Consider the following 23,726-nt stretch of genomic DNA (forward strand, 5'->3'; position numbering starts at 1 on the left):
AAAAACACCATCCCAACCGTGAAGCACGGGGGTGGCAGCATCATGCTGTGGGGGTGCTTTGCTGTAGGAGGGACTGGTGCACTTCACAAAATAGATGGCATCATGAGGAAGGAAAATTATGTGTATATATTGAAGCAACATCTCAAGACATCAGTCAGGAAGTTAAAGCTTGGTCGCAAATGGGTCTTCCAAATGGACAATGACCCCAAGCATACTTCCAAGGTTGTGGCAAAATGGCTTAAGGACAACAAAGTCAAGGTATTGGAGTGGCCATCACAAAGCCCTGACCTCAATCTATAGAAAATGTGTGGGCAGAACTGAAAAAGCGTGTGCGAGCAAGGAGGCCTACAAACCTGACTCAGTTACACCAGCTCTGTCAGGAGGAATTGGCCAAAATTCACCCAACTCATTGTGGGAAGCTTGTGGAAGGCTACCCGACACGTTTGACCCAAGTTAAAAAATGTAAAGGCAATGCTACCAAATAATAATTGAAATACTTCTGACCCACTGGGAATGTGATGAAAGAAATAAAAGCTGTAATAAATCATTCTCTCTACTATTATTCTGACATTTCACATTCTTAAAATAAAGTGGTGATCCTAACTGACCTAAAACAGGGAATTTTTACTAGGATTACATGTCAGGAATTGTGAAAAACTGAGTTTAAATGTATTTGGCTAAGATGTATGTAAACTTCCGACTTCAACTGTAGATCATTGGTAGAGCTGGGGTGTGGACATGAAGCTTGTGTTCGGGTTGTGGTTGAGGCTTGGGTTAGGGTTGAACCAGGATGTGAACAGGAAGCTAGGTTTAGGGTGAGCCGGTGAGGGTAAGAGTTGAGCTAGGTGTTGAACATAAGGCTCAGCCCTTACCCCTACCCAAACCCTAGGTTCATGTACACATCTGGTTCAACCCCAACCTTAACCACAACACTTACCCTAACCTCATGTCCACATCCTGGTTGAAACCTAACCTTAACTCTAACCCTAACCTAGGCGAATAAAATAACGGTTGACTCTTCCCATCCACTCCACTCCGAATTCCAGCTCCTACCCTCTGGCTGCAGGTACAGACTACAGAAGGTTTAAAAAAATGTTTTGATTCTTAATGCAATTCTGCAACTTAACAAAATGTTGGACTAATTGAACTTAGCACTTGTACTATGAAACTGCACTTACCCTTCCTATTTGCTTGTAAATATCCTTTGCTATTTATTTTTAATTTCTATATGTGATATGTTTTATGACTGCTGCAAAATGAATTGCCTCTCTGAGGACATTAAAGTTTTCTGAATCTGAATCTGAATGTCCACATCCCTGTTCCAATCCTAACCTCAACTACAACCATTGCTCAAGGGTCGCTGTCAATAATGGCTGATCCATGGCTCTGACCCCACTCTCTGAGGTTGTCACAGGGGTAGTGGGATATGCTAAAAACGAATTTCCGATTCACACATACAGTTGTACGTGTGAAATATGACAAATGTAAGCACCCACCTAATGATCTTATTATTCCCGGTTCAAACCTAACTGTAACTCTAACCCTAAACCTAGCCTAGGTTTGATAATCAATTCTAAAGTGTGGACAGGCTGTGGTGTGGTATGTCTGTGGGTCCAGCTACCTGTGAGGGGCATAGCCTTACTCAGTGGTCAGGGGCCATGGCACGAGCTGTGAGATGTATGCGTGTCTCTTGCTTCCCCATGTGGTCGAATTAATAAACGCACAACAGAAAAAATGGCGACCTCCGTGTGTGTACTGTGTCAATGATAAACTAACGTTTGCACATATTTTTGTGCAAGGACACGGATAGTCAAACGATAAGAATTATATGGAGGGAAATGCGAACTTGTTATCCATCTTGAACGACAACAGAGTTGCGTGAAAACGTGAGTTTTGCCCCAGAATACTTTCAAATTATCTTTCTAGCATAGCTAGCTAACTTAGCTTTGAAATCAACTGACAGCCACACGGACAGTTGCATGCTCTGTCCAGAATAATGTTACTAGCTAGCTGGTCTATCAAAGATTTGTATAACTAAACCATTGTTCTATCTGTGGGTCTATGGCCCAGCCGTGTTGTTGTTTTGACAAGGCCAAGGGTGTATTCATTAGGCCAGTTCTGTTGCAAAAAACAGAAACCGTTTACTCCAAACGCTTTTGAGTTCTGTTCCATTCTGTTCTTAAACGGAAGTTGTGACAAAGGTTTTGTTGTTTTGGCTCTGCACTTTGGATTTGAAATAATACAGTGACTATGAGATTAAAGTGCAGACTGTCAGCTTTAACGTGAGGGTATTGTGTCATTTTGGAGTCACTTTTAATGTAAATAAGAATATAATATGTTTCTAAACACTTCTACATTAATGTGGATGCTACCATGATTACGGATAATCCTAAATTAATTGTGAATAATGATGAGTGAGAAAGTTAGAGGCATAAATATCACTACTTTAATACACATATAAGTGAATTTGTCCCGATACTTTTGGTCCCCTTAAATTGGGGGACTATGTACAAAAAGTGCTGTTCACCCGATATTGGTGAAAATATCCTCAAATTAAAGCTGACAGTCTGCACTTTAACCTCATAGTCATTGTATCATTTACAATCCAAAGTGCTGGAGTACAGAGCCAAAACAACAAAAAATGTGCCACTGTCCCAATACTTTTGGAGCTCACTGTATATACTACTATCCCCAACACACACCACCACCCCTTCACGCTAATTTGGCCCTAACAGATCCTACACCCGGTTGTCAGCCTGGGAGGCTGAAAACACTTATCTTCTGCACTAAAATCTCTCTTCTCCACTTCTCTCTGAAAACACTTCTCTTCTGCACTAAAATCTCTGACTCCCAAAAATGTATCTGCTGCTGCTACTAGAAAATGACATCTTCTTGGATTTCCTTTCCATCTGAGCGGCACAATTCATGACCATAGCAATAAATGCCAAGATGACAACCTTACTAAAGCACAAGCTGTTTGGGGTACTCTGTACATGCCTACTACTCACAGGGATCCTCTCAGGCTTCCTCACCCTTTTCCCACCATCCTCTACTTTCCTCACTGCCTCAGCATGACACTTTCTGCACTGCTCTCACCCTGGAAACGTCAACCTGTCTCACTCGCAAAGGACATTTCTGATCCCCAGCAACATGGCCACTCTCACAATTGAAACACTCCACTTTTTCTATCAAAACTACACACTCCTTTGTCCCATGTCCTCCTACACACTTCTCACACCTCGGAATCTCCGTCCTACATACTGCTGCAACATGACCATAAACTTGTCACCTGAAACACCGTAGTGGGTTTGGAAATAAAGCTCTTACGGGATAACATACAGTGCCTTCGGAAAGTATTCAGAGCCCTTGACTTTTTCCACATTTTGTTACATTACAGCCTTATTCTAAAATGGATTAAATAAATCTAAATCCTCAGCAATCTACACACAATACCCCATAATGACAAAGTGAAAACAGGTTTTTAGAAATACCTTATTTACATAAGTATTCAGACCCTTTGCTATGAGACTTGGAATTGAGCTCAGGCGCATCCTATTTCCATTGGTCATCCTTGATATGTTTATACAACTTGATTGGAGTCCACCTGTGGTAAATTCAATTGATTGGACATTATTTGGAAAGGCACACACCTGTCTATATAAGGTCCCACAGTTGACAGTGCGTCAGAGCAAAAACCAAGCAATGAGGTCGAAGGAATTGTCCGTAGAGCTCCGAGACAGGATTGTGTCGATGCACAGATCTGGGGAAGGGTACCAAAAAATGTCTGCATCATTGAAGGTCCCCAAGAACACAGTGGCCTCCATCATTCTTAAATGGAAGAGGTTTGGAACCACCAAGACTCTCCCTAGAGCTGGCCGCCCGGCCAAACTGAGCAATCGGGGGAGAAGGGCCTGGGTCAGGTAGGTGACCAAGAACCCGATGGTCACTCTGACAGAACTCTAGAGTTCCACTGTGGAGATGGGAGAACCTTCCAGAAGGACAACCATCTCTGCAGCACTTCACCAATCAGGCCTTTATGGTAGAGTGGCCTGACGGAAGCCACTCTTCAGTAAAAGGCACATCCCAGTCCGCTTGGAGTTTGCCAAAAGGCACCTAAAGACTCTGACCATGAGAAACAAGATTATCTGGTCTGATGAAACCAAGATTGAACTCTTTGGCCTGAATGCCAAGCGTCACGTCTGGAGGAAACCTGGCACCAACCCTACGGTGATGTATGGTGGTGGCAGCATCATGCGGTGGGGATGTTTTTCAGCGACAGGGAGACTAGTCAGGATCGAGGCAAAGATGAACGGAGCAAAGTACAGAGAGATCCTTGATGAAAACCTGCTCCAGAGCGCTCAGGACCTCAGACTGGGGCGAAGGTTCACCTTCCAACAGGACAACGACCCTAAGCACACAGCCAAGACAACGCAGGAGTGGCTTCGGAACAAGTCTCTGAATGTCCTTGAGTGGCCCAGCCAGAGCCCGGACTTGAACCCGATCGAACATCTACAGAGAGACCAGAAAATAGCTGTGCAGCAACGCTCCCCATCCAACCAGACAGAGCTTGAGAGGATCTGCAGAGAAGAATGGGAGAAACTCCCTAAATACAGGTGTGCCAAGTTTGTAGTGTCATACCCAAGAAGACTCAAGGCTGTAATCGCTGCCAAAGGTGATTCAACAAATTACTGAGTAAAGGGTCTAAATACTTATGTAAATGTGATATTTCAGTTTTTATTTTTGTATAAATTAGCAAACATTTCTAAAAAACGGTTTTTGCTTTGTCATTTTGGGGTATTGTGTGTAGATTGATGAGGAAAACAACTATTTAGTAAATTGAAAATAAGGCTGTAACCTAACAAAATGTGGAAAAAGTCAAGAGGTCTGAATACTTTCCGAAGGCACTGTATATACCCTAGTATGACTTTATCTGGCAAAGGACAGACAGGGTCTCCTCAGTCTTGCACTCGCTACCGGGTCTGCGTTGCACCAAACGGCGTGCATCACAGACACCGGGGATCGTCAACTTCAGTCGATCCACCTCAACACTCAACGCCCAAAATTACAACCAACCTGCAGCATTACCTCAAAAATGGAAGAGGAAAGTGGAAGGTGGAGAATGTAAGGAACTTGTCTGTCGGCCCTTCATTAAAGACCAAAATTGGTTAAAGAAAATGTTCCTGAATAAAAAAGTTTACCAGTTTAATTTAAGGACCAAAATATTGACAGCTGTGCCATATACAATGTATTCGGAAAGTATTCAGACCCGTTGACTTTTTCCACATTTTGTTACGTTACAGCCTTATTCTAAAATTGATTAAATAGTTTTTTACCCCATAATGACAAAGCAGAAACATTTTTTAGAAATCTTTGCCTTTTAAACACTGAAATATTACATTTATATAAGTATTTAGACCCTTTACTCAGTACTTTGTTGAAGCACCTTTGGCAGCGATTACAGCCTTGAGTCTTCTTGGGTATGACGCTACTGTCACGACTTCCGCCGAGGCTGCCTCCCCTCCTTGTTGGGGCAGGTTTCGGCATTCGTCGTCACCAGCTTACTAGCCACTGCCACTCCATATATCATCATTCCATTTGTCTTGTCTTGTCAATTACACACACCTGGTTCATATCCCCTCATTAGTCCGTGTATAAGTGTTCCCCTTGTCCTTGTGGGTGATTGTTTTATGTGAAGATGAGTGTAGCTTGGTTGAGCTACCGTACTTTGTATTGCCGGGGTTATTTCTCCCCATGTGCCTGTATTGTGTTCCAGTGCGCCTGTATTACACCCTGTGCTGTTGACGCTATCCAGCGTAACTGTGTCCTATGGAATAAACTCTGTATTCGGTGATTTACCCTCCTACGCCTGACTCCTTCAAATCACATTCTCACAGCTACAAGCTTGGCACACCTGTATTTGGGGAGTTTCTCCCATTCTTCTCTGCAGATCCGCAGATGACGCAGATGCTAAGCTACAGGACTGTTTTGCTAGCACAGACTGGAACATGTTCCGGGATTCTTCAGACAGCATTGAGGAGTACACCACATCAGTCACTGGCTTCATCAATAAGTGCATTGATGATGTCGTCCCCACAGTGACCGTACGTACATACCCCAACCAGAAGCCATGGATTACAGGAAACATCCGCACTGAGCTAAAGGGTAGAGCTGCCGCTTTCAAGGAACGGGACTCTAACCCGGACGCTTATAAGAAATCCCGCTATGACCTCCGACGAACCATCAAACAGGCAAAGAGTCAATACAGGTCTAAGATTGAATCATACTACACTGGCTCTGACGCTCGTCGGATGTGGCAGGGCTTGAAAACTATTACAGACTACAAAGGGAAGCACAGCCGCGAGCTGCCCAGTGACACAAGCCTACCAGACGAGCTAAACCACTTCTATGCTCGCTTCGAGGCAAGCAACACTGAAGCATGCATGAGAGCACCAGCTGTTCCGGATGACAATGTGATCACGCTCTCCGTAGCCGATGTGAGTAAGACTTTTAAGCAGGTCAACATTCACAAGGCCGCAGGGCCAGACGAATTACCAGGACGTGTACTCCGAGCATGTGCTGACCAACTGGCAAGTGTCTTCACTGACATTTTCAACATGTCCCTGACTGAGTCTGTAATACCAACATGTTTCAAGCAGACCACCATAGTCCCCGTGCCCAAGAACTCTAAGATAACCTGCCTAAATGACTACCGACCCGTAGCACTGACGTCTGTAGCCATGAAGTGCTTTGAAAGACTGGTCATGGCTCACATCAACAGCATAATCCCAGAAACCCTAGACCCACTCCAATTTGCATACCGCCCCAACAGATCCACAGATGATGCAATCTCTATCGCACTCCACACTGCCCTTTCCCACCTGGACAAGAGGAACACCTACGTGAGAATGCTATTCATTGACTACAGCTCAGCATTCAACACCATAGTGCCCTCTAAGCTCATCACTAAGCTAAGGATCCTGGGACTAAACACCTCCCTCTGCAACTGGATCCTGGACTTCCTGACGGGCCGCCCCCAGGTGGTAAGGGTAGGTAACAACACATCTGCCACACTGATCCTCAACACGGGGGCCCCTCAGGGGTGCGTGCTCAGTCCCCTCCTGTACTCTCTGTTCACCCATGACTGCATGGCCAGGCACGACTCCAACACCATCATTAAGTTTGCCGACGACACAACAGTGGTAGGCCTGATCACCGACAACGATGAGACAGCCTATAGGGAGGAGGTCAGAGATCTGGCCGTGTGGTGCCAGGACAACAACCTCTCCCTCAACGTGACCAAGACAAAGGAGATGATTGTGGACTACAGGAAAAAAAAGAGGACTGAGCACGCCCCCATTCTCATCGACGGGGCTGTAGTGGAACAGGTTGAGAGCTTCAAGTTCCTTGGTGTCCACATCACCAACGAACTATCATGGTCCAAACACACCAAGACAGTCGTGAAGAGGGCACGACAAAGCCTATTCCCCCTCAGGAGACTAAAAAGATTTGGCATGGGTCCTCAGATCCTCAAAAAATTCTACAGCTGCACCATCGAGAGCATCCTGACTGGTTGCATCACCGCCTGGTATGGCAACTGCTTGGCCTCTGACCGCAAGACACTACAGAGGGTAGTGCGTACGGCCCAGTACATCACTGGGGCAAAGCTTCCTGCCATCCAGGACCTCTATACCAGGCGGTGTCAGAGGAAGGCCCTCAAAATTGTCAAAGACTCCAGCCACCCTAGTCATAGACTGTTCTCTCTGCTACCGCACGGCAAGCGGTACCGGAGTGCCAAGTCTAGGTCCAAAAGACTTCTCAACAGCTTCTACCCCCAAGCCATAAGACTCCTGAACAGCTAATCATGGCTACCCGGACTATTTGCACTGCCCCCCCACCCCATCCTTTTTACGCTGCTGCTACTCTGTTAAGTATTTATGCATAGTCACTTTAACTCTACCCACATGTACATATTACCTCAACTACCTCAACTAGCCGGTGCCCCCGCACATTGACTCTGCAACGGTACCCCCCTGTATATATAGCCTCCCTACTGTCACTTTATTTTACTTCTGCTCTTTTTTTCTCAACACTTTTTTTGTTGTTGTTTTATTCTTACTTTTTTTGTTTAAAATAAATGCACTGTTGGTTAAGGGCTGTAAGTAAGCATTTCACTGTAATGTCTGCACCTGTTGTATTCGGCGCATGTGACCAATACAATTTGATTTGATTTGATTTGAGATCCTCTCAAGCTCTTTCAGGTTGGATGGGGAGTGTCGCTCCACAGCTATTTTCTGGAGTCTCCAAAGATGTTCAATTGGGTTCAAGTCCGGCCTCTGGCTGGGTCACTCAAGGATTTTCAGAGACTTGTCCCGAAGCCACTCCTGCGTTGTCTTGGCTGTGTGCTTAGGGTCGTTGTCCTGTTGGAAGGTGAACCTTCGCCCCAGTCTGTGGTCCTGAGCGCTCTGTAGCAGGTTTTCATCAAGGATCTCTCTATAATTTGCTCCGTTCATCTTTCCATCGATCATGACTAGTCTCCCAGTCCCTGCCGCTGAAAAACATCTCCACAGCATGATGCTGTCACCCCCATGCTTCACCGTAGGGATAGTGGCAGGTTTCCTCCAGACGTGACGATTGGCATTCAGGCCAAAGAGTTCAATCTTGGTTTCATCAGACCAGAGAATCTTGTTTCTTTTGTTCTGGGAGTCCTTTAGGTGCCTTTTGGCAAACTCCAAGCGGGCTGTCATGTGCCTTTTACTGAGGAGTGGCTTCCGTCTGGCCACTCTACCATAAAGGCCTGATTGGTGGAGTACTGCAGAGATGGTTGTGCTTCTGGAAGGTTCTAAGTCATGTCCAATCAATTGCATTTACCACAGGTGGACTCCAGTCAAGTTGTAGAAACATCTCAAGGATGATCAATGGAAAGAGGATGCACCTGAGCTCAATTTCGAGTCTCATAGCAAAGGGTCTGAATACTTATGTAAATAAGATATTTCTGTTTTCTATTTTTAATACATTTGCAAAAAAATCTAAAAACCTGTTTTTGCTTGTCATTATGGGGTATTGTGTGTAGTTTGATGAGGAAATGTTTTTATTTAATCCATTTTAGAATAAGGCTGTAACGTATCAAAATGTGGAAAAGGGGAAGTGGTCTGAATACTTTCCGAATCCACTGTATATCATTAATTTATAAGTCCACAAATGGATTTAGCAACTAAGGATTCTAGCTTTAAGGAAGGGGTTCAGTAGACGTTAACCAGACTGACCCTGAAGCCAAATGCGAATGTCATCTCATATTTGACTTTGCTCTGTGGTATGTTGTGGTCTCTCCTGCAGGGGAGGGGCATGTCCAGGCTTTGTGTGGTGTGTGGGGGCTCCAGGGGCATTGGCAGGGCTGTATCAAGGCTGCTGGCAGAGAGAGGCTGCAGGGTTGCTGTGGTGTCCAGGAACCAGGATGCTGCTAATGCCACTGTGTTGTCCCTCGCTGGAGGTACAGTATTATACCTGCAGGGGTGTCATGCACCTCTTAGTTGGGCTCTGCTGTTCACATTTTCCAAATGTTTCCCAAACAAGGGGTTGTGACCGCATGTGGGGTTGCCTAATTTGAAATTGTGTCGCAAGATAATTGGGCCGCTAGATGCGGTTGTAATAAACAGAGCGGTTTCTGTTTTCTTCCTACAAATGTGTTACTATCTTTTGATCCATTTAAGCTACAAAATATAGTGACCCCATCACTGAAAGATAAGACTCTCAGGAACACAGAGAGGACAGGACCAGGCATTCAATCAGACTGGGGGGACAATAACATCAATGTTGATGTTCTTTCCTACACAGAAGCTCATACAAAATTATTGACTGATGATCTTCTGAACTTCCGTCACTTCTGTCACTTCAAACCATACTTCCTTCAGATTTAAATGCTGTGAAAAGTACTGTCAGACTGATTTGTAATAGACTGTCATAGCCCCAAATAAAAAAGTAAACATTGGCTGTTTATTACATAACTTATTTTTACATGGTGGAGTGGGGTTGCACATTTTTTAAATATCAAAATGGGGTCACGGGACAAAAAAGTTTGGGAACCCCTATTCTAACCAGATGATTAGGCTAGTGCCACATTGACTTCTGTTGTTTATTAGGCCTAAAGTTGTAGTTTTCTGCTTACCTTATGTTTAACCAATCTCTAATTTTCTAGCTGACCATATGGCCTTTAGGTGTGACGTCTCCAAAGGAGAGGAAGTTCAGAAGACATTTGAGATGATCCAGAAGACCTGTGGAAACATCTCATACCTGGTCAATGCAGCTGGTATCAACAGGTGTGTGCGTGTGAAATACTTGTGCATGAATCAGTACTCATACAGGTTAGTTTCATACCTTCAGAACTCCCATGATAGTCCTAAGCAGGTGAGCTTGCATGTGTTTGAAAAATAATTAATCCATCTGCTGTGTGTGTGTGCACCTTCCTGTCTTTGTGTGTGTGTTCAGGGATGGTCTGTTGCTGAGGACCAGGCCAGAGGACATGGTGGCTCTGCTTCATACCAACCTACTGGGGAGCATGTTGACCTGCAAGGCAGCGCTACGGAGCATGCTCCACACCCAGGGAGGGGCCATTGTCAACATAGGTACTGTTACTGTATGTCCAGCCCCTTCACACTACTGAGGTACTAACCTAACATAGCAGGCGTAGAAGAAACGCCTGAGTGGAGTTCCCACATCCGGTTTTCAGCGGAAAAGGAAGCTAGGTTGAATTAGCTGTATCCCTGAAAACCGGATACATCTGGTTATTGGTAACTCTGCTAAGGGTGCTGAGATACCAGATGGATTCAATGTTGCCGTTTGGCCACAAGGTGGTGGTTGTGGTCCAGGGAATAAACATAATCTCACTTCACTTTACCTTGAAATAGCCCAATCGCTGTGTTCATGGTTGTGATCTGTGTGTACTGCAGGCTCTGTGGTGGGGTTGAAGGGGAACGCAGGTCAGTGTGTGTACAGCGCCAGTAAAGCAGGTCTGGAGGGCTTCACTCGCTCCCTGGCCAAGGAGGTGGCCTCACGCAGTGTCAGAGTTAACCTGCTGGCTCCAGGTATAGAACTGTCTCTTCCTCCTTTCTTTACTGCTCCTCTCTCTCTTTCATCTGCTGTCTGCTTATTCTCCTCAACTTCTCTCAACTCATGTCTTGTCCTAGCCTTTGTCTTCCTGTTTATGCTTCAGCCATCTCCTTCGTCATTATCATGCTAAAATAGAAACAGACTTGTACTGTACCTAGGATACTGGTTTCCACTGTCCTCTCAGCTCGAATTCAGTTTTATCCTGATGCTGTCCCTCCCTTAACTTTTCTCCTCTAGGTTTAATTCGGACAGACATGACAGTGGGGCTGAGAGAAGGGGAGGGGGTGCGGACCATCCCCCTGGGGAGGTTTGGGGAGCCTGAGGAGGTGGCCAAGGCTGCTCTTTTCCTCCTGGAGTCTCCCTACATCACAGGACAGGTGCTGGTGGTGGACGGAGGGCTGCAGCTGGCCATGTAGGGAGGCCCTCGACCCCTCTGTATACACCTAGTACCCACTATACATCCTAACACTGTCAGCTGGGTGGTTAAGAGACTCTCAGCCTGTCTCTCGGATGTGAATTACAATGGAGAGTTCTGGTTTTCCAGTATATGTGTGTTTAAGCTAAAGATGAGCTGGGTTCATGCATAGGAAAGGGATAAATATCTGCTTTTTATCTATACTGAACAAAAATATAAACGCAACATGTAAAGTGTTTGTCCCATGTTTCACGAGCTGAGATCCCAGAAATGTTCCATATGCACAAAAATCGTATTTCTCTCACATTTTGTTCACAAATTAGTTTACATCTCTGTTAGTGAGCATTTCTCCTTTGCCAAGATAATCCATCCACCTGACAGGTGTGGCATATCAAGAAGCTGATTAAACAGCAGGATCATTACACAGTTGCACCTTGTGCTGGGGACAATAATAGGTCACTCTAAAATGTGCAGTTTTGTCACACAACGCAATGCCACAGATGTCTCATGTTTTGAGGGAGTGTGCAATTGGCATGCTGATTGTAGGAATGTTCACCAGAGCTGTTACCATAGAATTGAATGTTCATTTCTCTATCATAAGCCGCCTCCAACGTCGTTTTAAAGAATTTGTTGTGTGGGCAAGCGGTTTGCTGTTGTGAACAGAGTGGCCCATGGTGGCGGTGGGGTTATGTTATGGGCAGGCATAAGCTACAGACAATGAACACAATTGCAATATGAATGCACAAAAATACCGTGACGAGATCCTGAGGCCCATTTTTTAAAAAGTTATCTGTGACCAACAGATGCATATCTGTATTCCCAGTCATGTGAAATCCATAGATTAGGGCCTAATGAATTTATTTAAATTGACCGATTTCCTCATATGAACTGTAACTGAGTAAAACCTTTGAAATTGTTGCATGTTGCATTTATATTTTTGTTCAGTATACATGAGCTCATGTCTTGGCAGCTGATTTTGAAGTGTACCTTTTGTCTGATTCACTCACCTTCGAATGTGAGGCAATGCACTACATGTATTGATTGGCTGTATTGGCTTTGTAAGCTCTGTGGGCTTGACCTTGTAATAGTCAGAGCCATAGATATGTATACGTGTGTATGGTTCAGGTAATACTGTTGTCCCTATCTGTACACAGTGCCGAGTCACAGGGTACTGCTCCACATAGCTCAGAGGGGGTGTGTCTTTATGTGAGTGACAGTTTTTCATGACTAACACTACTGACTCCACTGTGTCTGACTCAGTCTGGCCCTTCACGCTCCTGAGGCCTTAACTTTGATCAGCAGATTGAAAGCTATTACTCTTTCCATGACTTAGAGGCAGCTAATGCTGACCAAAGCTCTCATGTTTCACTCTCCCACTCCCCTGGGGGACCGCGACACAGCGCAGGCCCCCACCACCGCCCCCCTGAGCCCTGGAGGGGCCCAGAGAAGGGGTATGGACGGGGTCTGACTGCCTGCCTAGTGCCTACAGCTGGAGGGGATTAGGGGGGTGGGAGGATATTTTTAGCCCATGGAATGTTTTGAGGGTCCAGTTACAGCTCAGGACCGGTGGTGCAAATGGATGGGGTCAGTGACTGTCATGCTCAGTGTGGAGATTTGAAATGCTGTGATCTCATCTGTTATTTCCTCCAGTGGAGAGACATTGCACCTCACTGGAGTGTGGTGCCCAGTTTCCTCACACACACAGCGCCAGGATGCTCAACAGTCACATATATTTACATGTCATTAGAAGCCTTCATGAATCTGGTGCATCTGCGCTCAGCTGCTGTCTCATGTGAACTGTAATAATGGTGATATTATTTTACCTAAGATCAGGTGGGAGACAATGTAAACCAGGGATCAAGGTAAAAATCTGATAAGAATTCTCAATAAAGAATGGCATTTCCCCTGTGATGGATAATATGACTGCTGAGTACATTTTTGTATGGAATTGATTTGAGCAGAGTCTCCTACTGTCTCCTCACTCAACATAAACACGGTACCTCTAGAGACTTTGATTTTTTATTATCTTTCATAAACTAACATAATATCAGGAGAACATTCCATATACAGGCATAGAAATCAAAAAGGTGTCCTATAGGTTTGTGTGAGTGATCACAGTAATCGCAGGATGAAACATGCTCTGAACAGATACAGCAAAAGATGCGTATTTGGTAACGCAGTAGTGAGAGAAAATATATAATTACTTATTTCAATACAATTCTGTGCATATCTTTTCCCTTAACAGCTTCGCTATAATTGTCAAAAATAATAGTCATTTGGTATAAGTGCCTCATAAAAACATGGACAGATATTGTGATTGAAATAGGCCCAAGTGATCTTTTAAGGCAATATATATTGTTTCAAAAAGTATGATATTTTAATACAGACAGGATTATGTTTTGTCATTGAACATTTGAGAAACAAAATCACTAATATAATTTATATCAAGTTTCTTGGGAAAGTTCTCATACAAAAATAAAGCAGCCAATCAGTGGTGTGTGTGCTCTGTCCACTGAAGCCATTATTAGGACTGCCTGGCGTCTGTGTTGGGGATTTTAAACTTCAGAAATAAACCAAAGAAAATAAATGATCTCCAGAATCAGTCATAAACAAAATGTTAATCATCATCTTCATCATCATCAACATAGTCCATTTCTTCTTTAACATCTTTGTCATCTACAGTGAATTCTATTCCAAAAAACTTGCTTTTCTCTGTCCTTGACAACTTCCACTCACGGATCACACAGTTCACAAGCGTTTAAGTGACTGTTGTCACTGGGCTGAGACAGATAATCTGGGCCTCCTGGCCCAGGATAACCCCTCATCCTGTCCCCGTTACAGTCAACCTTCACACACCAGTACCTCCTAGCCAGTCATGGCCCTCTCTATCAATCAATCAATCACTGAAGTTACCATGGTAACAGTGAGAGCTCTCAACGGTGTCCGAGTCATTCAGCCAACATTCTCTTTTTCACAACTAATCTAAAGTCACTAAACAGTTTGAACTTTCAAGGTCATTTGAACTCTATGGTAATTGTGCTATATGTTGAACCTGACAATGCTGACATCTATGGTATTGTGCTATTAATAACTAAAACCAGACACTGTTGATATCCATGTTGTGCTATATTACCAAGACAATGCTGTGATAACATATAAAAGAAAAACATTGTGTTTTGCGGTCTCCTTCATCTCTCAACAGTACAGGGAAACATGACGTGCTGCTCCGATGCGTTGGACTTACCATACCTTTCCATTGCAGATCCATTGCGTCCAAAGTCTGTCCCATTTCAGCCTATCTCTGCCCCTACAATTTGGTGCCTTTGTTGGGGGAGTATTTCATAAGTAAGGCATCAATTTAGATAGAGCATTACAAATGGTGCCATTGTAACATGCATAATAACGCTACTTTCAACTTTAACTTTAAACCTTCAAATATCATTTTTACAAAGAGTTCATGTGAGATATCTTAGGCACTTAAGAGGTGATCCCCTTGTGTGGTTATGGCAGTGTTACTTTCAGGACTAATTTACCAACATTCAAGACTTCTTCAGTTCCACCACCCATTATCAGAAATTTGTGAACAATATTTTTTTAATGGACCACAGAGTTGCAAACAAACTTCAATGGCCACCCAGGGTAGATTCCTCTGCTTATGTGGTTGATAAAATGGAACCATCTGATCCTAAGTTGGGATCCATGTTTAATTGACACTGAGATATTATAGGGTGTCACATTGTCCGTCATCCATCTTCCATAATAGTATCTGTGGTATTGTCGTAAAACACCTCGGATGGAGGGGGTTACATTTACCCCTATATGTCTGGGGAGAACGGGGGCTGGTAGCACTGGGGTCAGTTTTAAGGCATTAGGGGGTTGAGTGGGGTGTGTGAACCCCGCTGGTCTCTACAGGTCATCACTCTCCACCAGGCCTCCTGGCTGCAGGGGGCTGGAGTCAGGGAAGAAGGCTGCCTTCACGTCCAGTCCTCTCTCTGTCAGTGCTGCGTAGCGACTCGTAGACGGACGCACCTTCTTAGGCTTGGGAGTGTTGGGCTGCTGCCACTGAGCTGAGGATGGGACAGAGGGGGAAGAGATGAGTACAGAGACAATAACAGTGATTTTGCCTTTTACATTTGGTCCTGTGTGTTTAGAGGGTAAATAATATTCAGTTGGTTTGTGTGGACACAGAGAAAGACATTTGTGTCTGGGGGACTTACTGTGGACGTCGAGTCGTGCGGTGCTGGACACGATGCCAGCGTCATTTTTGGCCGACACGGTGTACCAGCCAGCATCCTCCTTCATGGCCGGCTGGATGATCATACACAGGTAGCCACAGTTGTCCTGGTGCATGCTGGGAAACAGAGTTCAACACACTCCCTTAGGACCAAGTTTCACTGACTGTTGTCAGATCATCAATATCTTTATCATTTGCAGGTCCAGTTTAAGAGGCTGCTTACCAATAATATTGCTACACTACTTAATTTGATTGTTATTGGATTTACGTACTACAAGCCATAGACGGTGAATGGTAGAGCTGGCTTACCTGATCCTGTCTGTGTTGTGAGTGAAAGACTCGTTCTCTTTCTTCCAGAAGATTTGTGGGTAGGGAACAGCCGACACACGGCACTCCAGACGTACAGGGTTACCCTCGGCAACGGCAGTGTTCTGTAGCTTCTCGATGAACGAAGGAGCCTTGTGAATCTCTTTGGCTGGAGACGAGAGAGACCACAGGTCAGGCAATAGTATATCAAACTATTGTATTTTTTTATTTTATTTAACTAGGCAAGTCAGTTAAGAACAAATTCTTATTTACAATGACGGCCTACACCGGCCAAACCGGGACAATTGTGCGCCGCCCTATGGGACTCCCAATCACGGCCGGTTGTGATACAGCCTGGAATCGAACCAGGGGGACTGTAGTGACGCCTCAAACACTGAGATGCAGTGCCTTAGACCGCTGCGCCACTCGCGTATTGTGTTAAGTACTACATTATTTGCATCAACAACTAAAAATAGACAAAGGGCCCTTATATCTAAAAATACATTAAAATATTATGGGTAGTGCTTGACTTGGGCAGGAGCTCACCGGAACTGAGTACCGGCACCTCAAATGTTCTATTGCTTGAGCTACTGTTCCTCTTATAGAATAGTAGTTCAGAAGTATTGTGGAGCTCCTGTACTTAAATATAAACAGTACCGGCACCCAAAATGAGTACTGGAACCTATTTCAGTCCAAGTCAAGCACTGATTATGGTTAATTTCCTGTGACAATGTTGTTAATCTGTCTATGCTTATACATCTATGTACTGTATGGGTGTCTACCTGCGACAATGAGTTCCATGTTGAAGGAGTTCTGTCCGGCGCGGTTGCTAGCGATGCAGGTGTAGATGCCTGCATCGCGGCTGGACACAGGCTCGATGACCAATGAGTGGACGCCATTCTCCCGCACTAGCATCTTGTGGGCGGAGTCAGGACGGATGGTCTGACCATTCAACTGCCAGATCAGGTCTGGTGTGGGCAAGCCACTGACCTAGAGGGGGAACACAACAAACACTCAATAACTCATTCATCACATTGTGTTATTTATACAGTGATGTGATGATTTTAATCACTATATCTGCAGTGTATATGTGCTGGTAAATATTTGCATTGTGAGTACAGTATTATGGTGTGACTCTGTCTGCAGTGAGAGCAGCAATGTTTTATTGTTGTTTGTCTGGAGTCTCCCAGTCGCCTGCATGTTTTCTCATGGGAACTGCCTGGCCTGTTAAAGGACCTGTCTCTCTTTTCAGCACCGCTGCACGCCTGATGAAACCCCACACCTGCCCCTCCCTCAGGTCTGACCGGTAGAGCCCACCTGTGTGTGTGCATGAGTACGCACGCTTGTGTGTGTGTGTGTGTGTCTGTGCGTGTGTGCATGTGTATCCGGCCTTGACTGTATTGAGTGCTGGAAGTAGAATTGAGTAATATTTGGTTGAACAACATGGTTCAGCCTGACTGCAGTACACTTCCTGTAGTTGAGACATTATTGGCATGGAAAGTTTGGAAACCCACAAACGATTTGGAAATAAATATTGCTTATAAATATCATTGACATTAAGAGTCCCAAGACATTGGAGACTCACTATGTTTATTTTTTGACAAGTATAAAAAGAGAGTCTTGTTATAGCGTGTGAAATCCGTGTATGGTACTGTTTGGTTTTATTACAGTTTTGTAACATAGTTTTCTAACTGTTTCTGACTAACGCTGGCTGCATAGGGAGGATTAGTGACCAAGAGAGAAAAGGGAAGGAGAGTGTGGAGAGAGAAATAATCGTTGAGAGAGTGATCCTAGGAAAATGACACCAGCATTTCTCCTCCTCTCGCGCTCTGAGTCATTCATCATGAAAGAGGAGATTAAATATATAGCCCCCAGTTATTTCTTCCCCAGAATATGGAATGAATGGGGAGGACACCTTTCTCAGCCCCACAGACACTCCTCATCACTGACACACACAGAATTAGAGGGTGGATCTGCTTTCCTCCATTTTCTATGATTTACTATTTGCTGAACACCAGGGTTAATTTTGGAAAGTTGGAATGTTCCTTTTATGAATTCTTAGAACCTGCACTGCTTCCAGTAATTAAAAACCTCACAGTCCTCCATAAACAACAGACCTATAATGGTAGAATCCTAAAGGTGTGGCTGTAAGTTGAAGAGGTCAAGGAGGGGTGGGTTCAGTGTTAAGGGGGCGTGGTCTCACCTTGCAGTCCATCCGGCAGAGCCTGCCCTCTTGAACGATGAGATCACCGGGCGCCTGCAGGAAGTGGGGGCGGAAGTGACGCTCCTGGATGTTCTCGTTCTCATCACCACTGTCTCTGGACCGAGACCTAGGTCTAAGAGAGGGAGGGAGGGGGAGAGGGAGGCAGAGCAAGAGATTTACTCCTAACAGAACCCAGTGCTTCCACTACCAGCTCCCACTCTATGGTGGATCATGACCCCAGGCGTTCCCTGTCCTCCTGCACTATCACAACAATGACATCACCATCCCTCCACACAGCGTAAATACACCCAAGCTGTGCAGAGCGGAGCGAGGGAAGAGAGAGGGTAAGAAGGAGAGAGATAAAGAGAGAGGGAGGTACGGATGGATATCTTTAAACGCTTCACTCAGATATATGAAGGCCTTATCTGGGAGTGTACAGATCAGGTTACTGTAATGCGTGTGTGTGTGTGCGTTCCTTTGTTTGTGTGTGGGAGTATTATTATACGTGGGACAGGTATTATACAGAACAAATATTACACCTATCAATCTAAGAGCAGAACCAACAAGTGTTTCCGCCCTCTCACACTACACTATTCAACTCATATAAAAATGTCAGCAACATTTTTTTTTTATTTAACACACATTAATATCAACAATAATGTACATAACTATTTTAAAAGGTAAATCATGGTAGCTTGGAATTGATATTCGTACACCTGGTATCATTGTAAATATCATTGTGAATATGAACGTTTAGTCAATAATGTTGCTTGACCGGTGGTTACCCAGCTAACAAGGAACGTAACTGAGACATTTGTAACATTCCCCTTAATTCTTCCAGAGGTACTGAATGTCATAGCCCGTTTGGGACATTATAGGCACATTCATAACATTTCTAATAAGTATTATAGAGGTTATAAATATCAGGTCGCTATACAGACATCATGGGAACATTAAAAATGTTCCTTGGTAGTCCATGAAAGGTTCTGAATATTATGTTACTTTTGAGATATCCTAGGAACATTTCATAATGTTACATTTAGATCTATGGTTTGTCTTCATATAACGTTACAATCTGAATGATAGAAATACATTTTGGAACATCGTCTGTAAGTTTCACAATAACGTTATCATGACTTATGTGGGGACTAAAATAACTTTGTGGTCACGTCCTGGAACGTAATTTTGTTAGCTGGGTAGGTTGGCCAAAAGTAGGCTACATGAAAAGTGCAATACTGGTAATATAATGTGTGTTAATGTGAGTTTTCTGTGAATTTATGTAAATCACAACGCTCATCTGCAATTCTCATAAACAAAAGAGTGATCAAATTAAGATGCTACACCTGTAAGCAAAGCATATGAATAATTGCCAACAGCGTTTGTCTGTCCTCTCCTTCTGTGTCAGGTATTGTGTTCTTCCTGTACCTGCGAATATGTCCAGGTGTAGAGCGCTGGCTCCTCCCTCTCTGGTTCACTGCCTGGACCATCATCCTGCCAGTACAGCTCACCCTCCCCTGAGGGAGAGAGAGAGAGAGATGTTTGTTCGACGTTTATGACTGTTCATACTCAAACTCAACTAAAACCCACGTCAGGGAGGAAGTACAATGTGTTAAAGTTGGCCAGGCTGTTAGAAAGGCAACAGTACATGAACTCTCGACCCTCATGAAGGCTTTAGTGATTTCCTGTCTCACTCAACGCCTGCTTCCCCTTGCTGGCTGGAGACCCTTATCTTCTCCATGGCTATTATTCTCTAGAACTAATGACCGCTAACAGCCCCAGCACCACTGGCTGCCAAACGGCTTGGTCCTGATAATGTGTGTGTATGCGTGTCCATAGATACAGTATGTGTATGTCCCTTGTGTACAGTAGTTTGGTGTGAAACGACTTGGTGTGGAAGTCTGTGCAGAGTTTTCTATATTGGGTGTGAATCAGTTAGGTCCTGTGTGTGTGTGTTGGGTGGGTCAGGTGTTCTCACCTCAGGGTTACCAGCCATGATGGTGTAGTTTCCGTCATCGTCCAATGAGGTGGCGGCAGTGTGCAGGTTGCAGGTTCCGTCAGCGTCGCGGCTAATCCTGTAGTGTTCACTCCTCTTAGAGATCTGCTTCCCATCCTTAAACCAGTAGATCTATAGGGGAAAGGATATACACAACACAGAGTTACACAATGATCTGCTTCCCATCCTTAAACCAGTAGATCTATAGGGGAAAGGATAGACACAATTACCTATAGAAGTGGATAGGAGTAGGGAGGGAAGGGGGGTATATTATTTTATTATAAACTGGGTGGTTCAAGCCCTGAATGCTGATTGGCTGAAAGCTGTGGTATATCAGACCGTATACCACAGGTATGACAAAACATTTATTTTGACTGCTCTAATTACGTTGGTAACCAGTTTATATAGTAATATCAATAAGGCACCTCAGGGGTGTGTGATATATTGCCAATATACCACAGCTAAGGGCTGTATCTAGGCACTCCGCATTGCGTCGTACATAAGAACAGCCCTTAGCCGTGGTATATTGGCCATATACCACATCCATTATTGCTTAATTATATCATATTATACTGTACTCCCCCTCCCTCCCTCCCTCCCGCCCTCCCTCCCTCCCTCCCTCCCTCCTTTATCTTTTCCATTCATCTGATGCCTGTCATCAACCAGTCATTACAGAGGCCCTCTGATGCTACCAGCAGTGGTGGACTCACAGATGTTAGCACGGCAGGCCTCGCCCTTATAACATACTGTACATGTACCTCAACCTCCTACTAACAACACCACACATCATCAACTCCCAATTATCACAACAATATGGCAGTACATTAAATAGGTTCAGCATACAACAATACACTAGAACTAACTAGCGTAGCAGTGATAATATTGACATTAAATACAAGAAAAAAATTTAGAATACGGTGTCCTGGTATGCGAGTCTAACGATGAATCATTCCGCTATATTTCCACATGATCACTCTGATCTGTGTGACCTCTGACCTTTGGCTTGGGGTCTCCGATGACCTTGCAGGAGAAAGTGACGGGCATGCCCTCAAACACCTTGTAGTGTTTGAGCTTGCTGTGGAAGAATGGCACCACCCCCTGGCCTGTAGTATCTTCACCATGCTGCACATCATCATCAGACTCCTCCACTGGAGAGCGCTCCAGACGGAACTCGATCTCACTGATCAGGCGCTGCTCGAAGCTGGACACCTTGTACTCCTGCAGAGCACACAGAGAGGGAGCAGGGTTAACGCTGCGAGATGGAGTTCAAGGAGCATCACTATTACAGGAAGAACCTGAAATCACAGAGGAATCACAGAAAAATCTGATGAACAAGAAGCACACTCCATCAAGAACATTCTGTGTCACTCATGCATGCATTAATTGATTTATCCATTCTTTCATTCATTCAAGCACAATGTGTTACAGAAAACCAAGATGATCCTTTTCCCGTCAGCTCGCCTTTACCCAGTTTCTTCCTATTCCCTATCAACTCTCTATTCCTCCCCCGTTTTCTGTCTTCCTCTCTCTCTCTCTTAATTCCTCCTTCTGTCTCCTTCAATCTCAATCTCTCACCATCCTGGCCCAGCCTGTTGAGGCAGAAGCAACATCTGCAGAGTAGTGTGTACTGACTGACTGACTGACTGACTGATAATTACAGGCCTAAGACACAGCTGAAGGAGTATGACATCTCAAGGGGAGGCAAAGCTTTGGTAGTGGGAGGACTGGGGTCTGTTGCCAACGCTCACCAAAGTGTAAATCTCTTTCTCTGCCTCTCCCTCAATCCCTGTCTCCCCTCCTTCTCTCAAACGTTTCTCTCTCTCTTCCTCTCTCTCTCTCCCCCTCCCTTGAATTCTTGTTCTCTATGTTTCTCTCTGTTTCTTGTTCTCTCGCTAACGCACGTACACAAACAAGAGACAAGTATATAGGTCATGTGACACGTAACACAAACACAGCTATGGGTGACAGTGGACCATGTTCATTTTAGTATCTCATATCAGGGAGGTGTTGGAAACAAGCTCATGCAGGCGCCGATATCTGATTAACACATCAAAAGTGACCAATCAACACACAATCAATTAATTAACATATACATTAAAAGTAACGGACATGTAGAGGGACAAAGCCTTGGCCATGCTTCTCATAAAATGTCAGTAATTGGGTCAGCTCTAACTGAGGGCAACTGTGATTGTCTGACACAGAAGACTACAGGTGGTCAAAAGATATGTAACCACCACAATGACCTTAACAGAACCATGAATTAACTTTTTTCATGAGCTTTTTGTCAAATGTATGTCTTTATCCTAATCAGTTTCCAGGTTCCCAATCCTGATCCTGTTACGGTCAAAGTGTGTGTGAGCACATCTAATATAATTATTATCAGTGTGGCTTTGTTGAATGCCTTAAGCATGAGGAGTGACCACACACAGTGAGTGAGAAAGAGAGAGGGAGAGAAGGAAAGAGATAAAGACGGGGGAGGAGAAGGAGAGAGAGAAGAAGAGGCTTGAATAACCTTTTGAGGGACTGATTCTATATCAGATGAACTGGAGTCCTGCGAAGAGATAAAATAACAGTGAGGTGTTGTCTCTGTGTTACTGTACGACGTCACGTGTGTATGTGTATGGTGTGTATGTACTTACCAGCATTCATGACAAAGAGTGTGTAACATTGTAAGTCTTATACAATTTTCACATTTCCACAAAACACATATTTTCATCACATATCCTCTGAATTGGGACAGGCAAACTCATAGCCTCTCAGGCAGAGTAGTGCCCAGAGCCATGCAGAGCCAATCTCTATCAGACAGGGAACCAGGCTCAGTCCCATGGGCCTCCAGGCAGCCAGAGCCCAACATCACTACAGCACAGTAGCACAGAACAGCCCTGACTTCCACTAAAGACCACCGCCACTGTCTGCAGCTATGAGAGGACAAACTTGGCAGTGAGGCTTGACTTTAGTCAATACAACAACTATGTGTGTGTTCTGCACTGAGGTTTTGTGTTTTGGACATCTTTAATACTACATTTTGTATTAATCTGTGTATCTATAGCCTATATATCATCACAGTTCAATAGAGCTTTTTAATGTTTCTGAGGGGAACAAATAGCTACATAGAACTTCAAACAGTGTTATTTCCTACTGCGTTTGTATCAACACTGTAGAGTCTGCAAGTTTTTATAAACAGAGTGTTTTATAGAGGGTTCTGGAGGATAGTACTCTGTTTATATCAAAGCTTCATTGCATGCCTTAAATTAAAGTGTTTCCAGTGTAGCCGCAAAATAATATAGCCTTTTTCAATAATAAACATCACAGGCCAGCATTCAGATGAAAAATAGGCATAGCTCAGAAATACAGTAACCCTGCACACTGGCACAACTCTGAGTAAAGAGGTGTGACTGCCAAATATGTCTAATGTAGGTGGGTATGCCACACACATGCAATAATACAGAGGAACACAGAGGTGGTGACAGAG

The 23,726-nt window shown here is 44.3% G+C and overlaps 2 protein-coding genes across 11 annotated transcripts in view; one reads left to right on the forward strand and one right to left on the reverse strand.

Moving 5' to 3' along the window:
• The first annotated feature begins 1,722 nt into the window (after positions 1-1,722).
• On the forward strand, positions 1,723-13,436 carry LOC311148638 (carbonyl reductase family member 4-like). Its single transcript, XM_084185626.1, has 6 exons — positions 1,723-1,886; positions 9,334-9,487; positions 10,193-10,313; positions 10,483-10,619; positions 10,944-11,078; positions 11,341-13,436. Exons 2-6 carry the CDS (start codon positions 9,343-9,345, stop codon positions 11,517-11,519), a joined length of 717 nt encoding a protein of 238 aa, XP_084041752.1. The 5' UTR covers positions 1,723-1,886; positions 9,334-9,342; the 3' UTR covers positions 11,520-13,436.
• Positions 13,437-13,519: 83 nt separating this feature from the next.
• Positions 13,520-23,726, reverse strand: part of LOC311149250 (palladin-like) — a 47,229-nt gene continuing 37,022 nt past the window's right edge. For 6 of the 10 annotated variants that reach the window (XM_084186346.1, XM_084186348.1, XM_084186347.1 and 3 more), the window contains 9 exons: positions 22,767-22,805; positions 21,251-21,472; positions 20,237-20,386; positions 19,687-19,775; positions 18,262-18,394; positions 16,841-17,048; positions 16,062-16,227; positions 15,736-15,869; positions 13,520-15,585 (listed from right to left, as the gene is read on the reverse strand). In XM_084186346.1, coding sequence (XP_084042472.1) covers positions 15,425-15,585; positions 15,736-15,869; positions 16,062-16,227; positions 16,841-17,048; positions 18,262-18,394; positions 19,687-19,775; positions 20,237-20,386; positions 21,251-21,472; positions 22,767-22,805 — 1,302 coding nt within the window. In that variant the 3' untranslated portion in view covers positions 13,520-15,424. The remainder of the gene's footprint in view (positions 15,586-15,735; positions 15,870-16,061; positions 16,228-16,840; positions 17,049-18,261; positions 18,395-19,686; positions 19,776-20,236; positions 20,387-21,250; positions 21,473-22,766; positions 22,806-23,726) is intronic. The other 4 variants (XM_084186350.1, XM_084186349.1, XM_084186345.1 and 1 more) reach the window with 1 other exon arrangement.

This window comes from Coregonus lavaretus, assembly GCF_964263955.1.
Source record: "Coregonus lavaretus genome assembly, chromosome: 21".
Classification (NCBI taxonomy): Eukaryota; Metazoa; Chordata; class Actinopteri; order Salmoniformes; family Salmonidae; genus Coregonus; species Coregonus lavaretus.

Coding starts and splice junctions, on each gene's coding strand:
- LOC311148638 (XM_084185626.1), top strand. CDS start 9,343: ATGTCCAGGCTTTGTGTGGTGTGTGGGGGCTCCAGGGGCATTGGCAGG. Junction 10,314..10,482: donor AATGCAGCTGGTATCAACAG/GTGTGTGCGTGT, acceptor GTGTGTGTTCAG/GGATGGTCTGTTGCTGAGGA. Junction 10,620..10,943: donor AGGGGCCATTGTCAACATAG/GTACTGTTACTG, acceptor TGTGTACTGCAG/GCTCTGTGGTGGGGTTGAAG.